The sequence below is a fragment of the Acipenser ruthenus genome, chromosome 9 (assembly GCF_902713425.1).
Source record: "Acipenser ruthenus chromosome 9, fAciRut3.2 maternal haplotype, whole genome shotgun sequence".
Taxonomy (NCBI): Eukaryota; Metazoa; Chordata; class Actinopteri; order Acipenseriformes; family Acipenseridae; genus Acipenser; species Acipenser ruthenus.
In genome coordinates, this window is record NC_081197.1 from 5,032,912 (window position 1) to 5,041,684 (window position 8,773).

An 8,773-nucleotide genomic window follows, 5' to 3' on the forward strand; every position below is an offset into this window, starting at 1 on the left:
CAATCTACCCTTACCCTCGGCTTCAGAACAGCATGCGAACTGGGAAGAAAAATGAAACACACACATGCATTTTTTATACCTATTCTTGATGTGACAACAACAACAGATGTTCATCAGTTGGTGGGATAGATCAGGACAGGGAGATATCCAAAAGCAAACAGCTTGAGGCACACTGAAGCAGGAGAAGTGTTGCAACAGGTACAATAGCACAGCTCTGCAAACACATTCAACTGGAGACACTGCATGAAATGAAGTAACACATACAACACAGGGAGAATTAGAGGGTTGTTTCTAACCCCTTACTATTTAAATACAATAACTGTTATCATGTTTTCAAACAATGCCATAATCCAGAGTTTAGACACAGTTATTCATTTGTCGCATGAAAGAATGCATTTTCCTCGACTGGTAACACAGCCAATTGCTGGATTTGGTAATTGAAACTTTGTAGACAGTTGTCCATATAGCTTTAGGGATAAAACTGTCACAGAATAGCTAAAGAAAGAAAGAAAGGCAGGTGCTGTGATTTTATGAACAGCTATTCTTTAAATGGACACCAGAGAAACAAGAAGTCTTTACTAAACACATACAACCTTTTAATCCTCAGGCAACAAAAAGGGTGGATTATCTGCATTTAACAGCTTTGCTTCTAAAACGTGAAGAGTAACCTCAAATAGTGTAACTTGTTTTCTAAGCTTCCTTTTTTCCTCAAAAGGAGAGACTGGTTAAGCTTAACTTAACACCTTGAAAAGAAAACAAACCTACATCCCCATCCTCTCCTCACCCACCCTCCCATCCCCCTTCCCAAGACCCAACCCTCCCCCTCCCCAAGACCCAATCCTCACCCATATAAGCTTTTTCAGTGATACCATTAGCATCAAGACCTGAGCCAACATGTTTGTGACCTCAGTAATAAATGTGGGAATGTGACTCTCAGAAGACATTAATTCAAGCAAGAGTTTACATTTATTTATGGTGCCGGCTCCTCCTGGGATGCCTATAGATAAAACAAAAAAAAAAAATCAAAGCATGATTTAAACCGCACTGGTAAATGGGCTATGAAAAGGAGCCAAGAAGCTGCCCAAATAATCTGTTGAAGGGAATTGATGGCAGCCGAAGAGAATTTAACTTTAACAGCTACAAAGGCCTGAGTTTACCACCGGATTACTAAACAACTATTTAAAATAACAAAACAGATGAGGATGTGCCCATTGTTTACTACTCATGCAACAAAAAGCATGACAAAAGCAGCGAGCCCGTGGTACGGTTAATATTTACATTGCTTCACAAAGACAGGCATACCCTCATAAATTGAATTGTGCGCTGTCCCTCCTGAGGTGACCCCTGTGCAGCCATGCCTTGGACTCATCTGGTTGGTGATCAGTCACTTTGAACATGGTCATCACCATAAAAGTGGTCTATACGCATGACAGAGTCTGTAATAGATTGCATTTACCCCTGACACTTTTAGTGCAGGCACACCAAGCCTGTATAGGGTTACTTTATTTTTGGAGGGAAGGTATGGAGAAAAAAAAAAGAACAAAAAGAAACGAGATGGGCTGGTTGAAACCCAATTCCATAAAGATACAATTATGGGGAAAAGCCATCTGTACAACAGTCTTCAAATGAATCATGACTTTAAAGAAAAAACATTCAAATAACAAGGGGAGTCCATTTGTAATGGGAGGCCTAAATCCCAAACTAAAATTGGTATTCCCTAATAGCAGAGAAAAGCTTCACATGAAGACAATTTTATAAATTGGAAGGGGCTAAAAACCAAAAAAAAAAAACCAACATCCCTTAAGTGAAGTGGTAACTGAAATTAAGAGAAAGCCTGATGTCTACTTGATGGATAGCCTATGTGGAGCCAGGCATACAAATGTATCACTTTTCAGGATTACTTAGCACTCACAATTTAAGGAATTAGATTTAGCCGCAAAGATTAAAAACAAAGCAGGATTTAAGACAATGCTGTTCGTTGCAATAGCTATTCTTCATTGGTTACGTTCATGCTTTTCTCCAAGTTTCTAGGCACTTGTATCAAAAAGTAAATATATATTTTTAAAGCAATTCAGAGGTGATTAGAAAAGTAGTGGGTTGCAAATACATTTAGGTGGGCAACTGGGTACGTTTGCAGTAGTCTCAGTTAGCTAAATGGCTTGATATGTTTCTTAGATGCGCGTTTCAAGGCTATTGAAGGACTTGTTTGCTGACAAAGTATGTTACAGAGTTGGGGGGATGTTTGTGGTTTACCCAAAGAGAGACGGGACACATTCAATGAGAAGAGAAGCACAGCAGTGGACTCTGGTTTCCTCATCAGTGATCAAAATTAACATCCAAATGGCCATGACTTTAAGACCATGATAAAAACAACCCCTTGCCTGCAGAAGTGTAATGGCTGCACAGTTAAATGTTTTTTGATGGCTATTGATTTTCTTTAAGTGTGTTCTGACTACCAACCCCCCAACCCCCGCCCCCCCCCCCCCCCCTATCAAATTGAAGCCACAGTACTTCTCTAGGGACACTTCTGACTGCTGGCATTAAGAACAAATTCTATTTACTTTATTCCCTATTACAAGTAATGGTTAACTTGGCCACAGATATATATATATATTTAAGCCCTGATCCTTACATGCTGCATCCAAAAGTGATTCTAAAACCATTTTATTTTCACTTCAAATGTCATTTGTGTAACTTTGAAAAGGTACATTTTCTTTGCTTTTTTAAAAATCGTTATTACAATGTATGGAGTCAATCAAATAAGTAGTGCAGCACAAAGCAAAATCAATCATTTAAAAACATGAAATTCATAGTCGCTATGCAATCATCAAAAACACACGCCAAGCAGCATTCTTTCCATGTTATCAGCCCAACCCTTTTCTGTTTGAAGGTAAACACTCTCTAATCAAAACCTCCTCCTTTTATGTTTAAACCAAGAAATCAGAGAGAAAACAAATGGGCTTTGTCTATCAGACAAGGCTTATTCTTGTGACAGAAGTCTGTAATTTAAGCAATCAGACCAGGGAGTGGTGCTCTCCTCACTCAAGGGAATATGGACTAGTCAATTAGCAAATTGACAATCATGTCCTTGGAAATGAAGACTAGAGTAGGGATACAAAAAAACAGAAAAAAGATTGACATATCCCAATTCCCCCCGGAGTGACAGCTTTTACTGAAGCCGCCTTCCAATATAAACTCCCTTTCCTGGACATATGTGTTGTGAGGAGTGGGTGGCGGGAGTGCATATCACAGTGGTGAGAAGAGATACTGTACTTAACACAGGCAGGATCAAACAAGAGCAAGACCGATAATTATTTCAAACGGCCAGTCTGCTTGCCAAATCCATACTACCCCCACCCCATTTGCATGCTTATCAATACAATATGAAAAGGTGTTTGGTCATGTGTTGTTAATATATTAAGATGCTGTTTTTCTCCCCCTGGGCAGATATTAAAGATTGGTATTCCTCCAATGTATGTGTTTTGTTTTTTTTGTTTTTTTTACATGAAATCAATTCTCTCATGTGAAATCACATGACTGTTTAATACACAGACCTATTGCACTTTATTCAATTAAATTCAAGGGCATAAGACCCACTCGAAACAAGAGGATTCATTTGAATGTTATCCAGTAGTGCATACTGTATGTTAAAAAAAGAGAATAAATAAAAATAACTTGACCTTCCAGACTTCCCCCTTCTCTGTTCTGCAAGTTACATTTTGGTGACAGGGAAGTGACATCACGGGGAAACAGTGCACATTCATAAAAGGAGAACAATAAAAGCATGACTATGTAATTTGCTTTTCCTGGAAAGTCCTTTATAAAAAAAAAAAAAGGCAAAGAAGCTATTTAGCTGAAAATAAACATGTGCCGTCTCTGCCTAGTCTTTCCCCAGTGAAAAGTTTACTGGCAGACATTACTTTTAGGGCCTTTCTTACTTAACCAATAAACAGTTTAGATCAAGAACTGAGAAATGAGAAAAATGCCTTTGAAAAAGAATAAGAAGTCACGTGGATGTTCTTCCTTTTAACTCCCTCTACACACCCTGTCACACAATCACCCTGGCCATTTGAAAGACTTGTGAAATAATGAGGTCACACGGTAGCAAAACGAAACTGTACTCATGTGTATAGTGTCAGGAAGAAAAAAAACACTCCTGAAAACTCTCCAAAGCCTATACCCAGTATATATCTTGGAAGTAATCCCAGCCACTGTGGTCTTATGCTGAAACTTTTTCAAAACATTACATCAACCCACATCTGAATTTAACTAGCTAGGAATACCACTTCAAAACATAGACGTTCTATAAAGCTAGCCTTTTCATTGCACTTTTTAAGACAGGGCTAGCCTCCAGCCACCTTTAGACGCTTGAGAAAAGATAACCAAGCCTGCACACTATTAAATCCACCTGGTCGCAATAACCAATGGCTGATGTAAACTCTTCAGCACACACACACGCACACACACACACACACACACACACACACACATCCATCTACACACTTCAAATCGGCTCCACCAAGGGTTATTTTTAGAGCTTGCAGTCTACACCACCCAGTACTGATAACCATTCCCAGCTTTGCATTTTGAAAAGAACTTAGGAAGCAAGTATTTTTCTTCACCTTCACCAGATTTAATCTATTTCCATTACAATTAGCTGTATCCTGTACTCGAGCGACACTCCTGTTTTTTTAACAGTTATTCAGCTTCAAGTCAGCCTCCCCTTATAACAGCTAATCTATTCTCATAGTAGATCCTGACAGGAGAGCACTATCGTTGCCATCTCATTTGATGGTTTTTGTGTTTTTTTTAATCAGATGGTAAAAGCTTTCTGCTCAATACTGGTATCTTTCTGAAGCAGAGGTTATTCTCGGAGGGGAGAGGGGGAAACAACTTCAGAAATCTATGTGGGCAAAACTAAAACTGCAAAGCTATGAAATGTCCTTACTGATCAAAGCTGTGTCGCCTTTCCATTCAGAAGCAGTTTCTATACCACAAGTCATATACAGTAGAAATTAAGCACCTTATTCATTGTTCAGCCCTGGTTAGCTCAAAGTACATATCCTGTAATAAAAAAATATTTGAAATTGCAATGGAAGTTAATGCAAGACAGATTCCAATTGTTGTAATTAAAAGACTCCAGGCAGTTACATTTCCCCCTGCTAATTATATTACTGTTGTTGTAAGTTTGATGAATTCCCGTACTATTTTGTTGTAAACCATGTGACCCGATGTGACAAAAGGTCAGGACCTCTTCCCAATACTAGATCACAAGTAGACTCAAAAACCCCAGCCAAGCAGTACAGTGTGAAGACAAGGACAGTCGGCTTAATAAGACAGTTTGTAGCAGGCGGGTGTAGATATGCTCAGGAGTGATTCTCACTTAAAGAGTAAACATAGTGAGCAGTATCTATTACCTCGTGTGTGTGTGTGTGTGTGTGAGAGAGAGAGAGATAGGCCTCCAGTCACCAAAGAGTTCAATAATGGAACAAAGACACTATCAACGCAGCACGTGCAGTATTGTGAATGGCATGGCATGGCATGTTGCATTACTTTTACCTCTGTGTGCCAAATCAAACGTGACACCACAAACAAACAAGCCAATTTGCATCTACACACTTCAATCCTGCTTGCTCAGTTTTACAGCTAGGCGCCAAACTGGGCGTGACACTTATACCCATTGTGTGATGTAGACTTTAGAAAAACAGGGTTCTAGAGATTTCTTTAACACCATATGGGTCCTGAGGCTTTCTATGAAACCCTCTTTTTGCATAAAACAGGTTATACTGGTACACTGAAGAGAGGGTCATAGGTTATATAAAAACCCAACAGAATAAAGACCCATTCCCATACACTCAACACTGGGTTCAGAAGCAAGAATCCAAAGGGTTCTAAACAGGGGGGTAATAATTACACAGAAGAAACCAGCCTACAGGTTCTTTACTTCTGATGGAATGGCTTGTGGAGGCACTCCTTCAGTCAGAATGGCCAGCCTGCCAGGCATTCAAATAATTCCCATACTGGACCCTCCCTCCAATAATGATGTACTAATTCAAGGGAGTGGTACAGGCCCGCTCATCTGAAAATACTACTCATCATGACTTTACAAAGTGCCACATTGTGTCTCAATCAAAGCTTGACAATAATCCTCCTACTTCAATCCCGACTGTGTGGTAAAGGGGCGATTTAAATACAGTAGTCAGCCTGCTATATACGAAAAAAGAGATTAGATATTTGAAAGGTGTCTGTGAAGACAGACACCAGCCGCTTTGAGAACAATGCGCAAACTAAATTGAGGGGTATTTATTAAAAAAATATATATATAAGATTAGCACCAAAGGTTTGCTCAGCATCTGTTTCAGGAGCTTTAATGGTTAATTTAAGGGTAGTTCACATGAACAGACCGCGCTGAAAGGAAGACATAAGTTTAAATGCCGCAGTTAACTCCCTTTGTGTGCAGGGTTTTGAGATTGCGGGTAGTTTAAAGAATTATTTGTTGTGTATAGCGGTTGTTTGAAACAATACAGAAATGTATGGAGGCTATAATAGAAGACAGTTTTCGTGCAGATATTTTTCAAACAGACAAATATACGTGTCTGAATGAGCCCCTTCACAGTACTCTACAGTACGCACTGTGCATGTATTTTATTTACTTATTTCCTTGAAATTTAATATCAGAATGCATGGGGAAAAAGGTAAAAAGGACACTTGTCAGTTTTAACATTAAACAGCGACCACCAACACTTACCCTTTAAGTAAACAATAAGACTTAATTCAACCCTTTTATTTTAAAAAAAAAAATACACTCCCCGCTTTTTAAAAAAAACTTGTGCTTACTAACTTCACCAAACCTGAAAAGCAACTTCTAGTTCCTTCGTTGCTTTTAGCTGTTGCTCGAATGAACCTCAATGAATAAGTAACTGCGAATGGTTAATATGGCCGATCAGGAAATAAAACGTCCAAGTTCACGGGTGAACGGGTCACTGGAGGAATTAGTCAGAATTACTTTTTTTTTTGCCTACTTAACCGGTAAATTAAAGCTGTGACGTGTATTTTTTTTGTAATGACTCACCCTGAGATATTACACTGTATCATAATGGGATTTCCATTGAGACCACTAACTAATACATACCGAAACTAAAAAAGAAACACTATAACCCATAGAAACTTAAACCAAATGAATATTGCACTGTGCAACGCAACCATTCAGAAACCCCACAGATATACTTAATGCTTATACTCGCAATTACCTCGTATAACAGACCGCATGTAAAATGATTGTACCGGTACTAGACCAACTGCTGCTTCTGGTGGGACGCCAGCAGCTGTACACGATACAAACCTGCTTCTTACTCTCTCACAACTGCTAGTGCTATATATTAAATATGGTATTAAAGTACATACAGAAAAGAAAAAAAAAACATATTTATAAGAGAAAAACTTACCTTGCAGGGCTAGCGCTGATATCATGGCAAATAAGGCTGTAACCCAGGATACTGCCGAAGAATCCATCCTCAGAATGTCTTTGTGTTCTCGACGCAACCTGTTCGGTTTGTTACCTGTCTCTCAGGCCAAACTCGCGGACTTTGTCTTCTCCGTATGTTGGTGAAAAATATATATATATATATAAAAAGATTGTTATAAGCAACTTGTGTTCTCCTCTTGCTTTTAATGTCTATCCTAATTTAAAACAACAAAAATGCTTTTTTTTAAAATATGTATGTATCAACGAGGAAGTTGGTTTTATTTCACTTCTCTCTGCAGTATCACCCTGTCCACGCCAGTATTCATTCAGCAGGTGGAATGAGTGAGGAGGATGAGTTACACTACAAGGCTGTTTCTACTCAGAGACTGACTCCTCCTTTTGCTTCCCACCCTCAAAATTCGGAAACTCCCCCGACTCCCAACATCAGAGAGAAAGAGCTAATGGGGGATTCCCGAATGCTGGGCTTTACTTTTCACAGAATGTATTTAGTTTCTGTTTTGGTTGTTTGTTTGTTTGATAGATATGATATCACTTGCAAATATCACATGATCAGCTGCTTGCTGTCTTGTTTTATTATGCTGTGCAAAAGTCACATTCAGGAGTTACAATATATCCATGTTATGAGCATCAACAATTTACTCAAAGCCTCCACTAGTGTTTTCCACTACTACAACAACTTTGACTGTTATTAATACAGCTTAGTTTGGGTGAGAAGAAACCAAGCTTGTCATTTAGCATTCTTTAATTCACATTGACCTGAATCTTCAAAAACTTGTGATCACAACAACTCAAAGTAAACCATACATGAGCAGCTAATATGAAGTGTTGTCGTAGCTAATCCATCACATTTACCCAGTGGTTGTCAACCAGGTAAATGTGATTTATTTATTTATTTATTTTTTTAATGCATAGTTGACGTTCTGTAGATGACGCGGGTTGATTCTATGGTAGTATTAAAGCAGGTTGATTCTATGGTAGTGTAACTCCAAGTGTGCAAAATGTCAAAGGCTTGCACAGCAGTGTAGGTACTGGTTGAATATTTACAATACTTAATAGTGATAAGTGGTAACACAATGAGACTTTATTAAACACAATAAAAAAATAAAACGAAGGCACTGTTATTATTATTATTATTATTATTATTATTATTATTATTATTATTATTATTATTATTATTATTATTATTATTATTATACTAATATTTGTCTGAGAATAATTCAAAACATATTTCATTATAGACACATCTTGTGCAAGGATAGGCCACAGTCTGCCAAATTAAATAAATAA

At 38.2% G+C, this 8,773-nt stretch overlaps 1 protein-coding gene across 2 annotated transcripts in view; it reads right to left on the reverse strand.

Moving 5' to 3' along the window:
• LOC117406560 (CD166 antigen homolog) overlaps window positions 1-7,891 on the reverse strand; it is a 37,797-nt gene extending 29,906 nt beyond the window's left edge. Inside the window, exon 1 of one of the 2 annotated variants that reach the window (XM_059030896.1) lies at window positions 7,446-7,891. In XM_059030896.1, the coding sequence (XP_058886879.1) occupies window positions 7,446-7,512 (67 nt within the window). In that variant the 5' untranslated portion in view covers window positions 7,513-7,891. The remainder of the gene's footprint in view (window positions 1-7,445) is intronic. The other variant, XM_059030895.1, reaches the window with a different exon arrangement.
• Window positions 7,892-8,773: the final 882 nt, after the last annotated feature.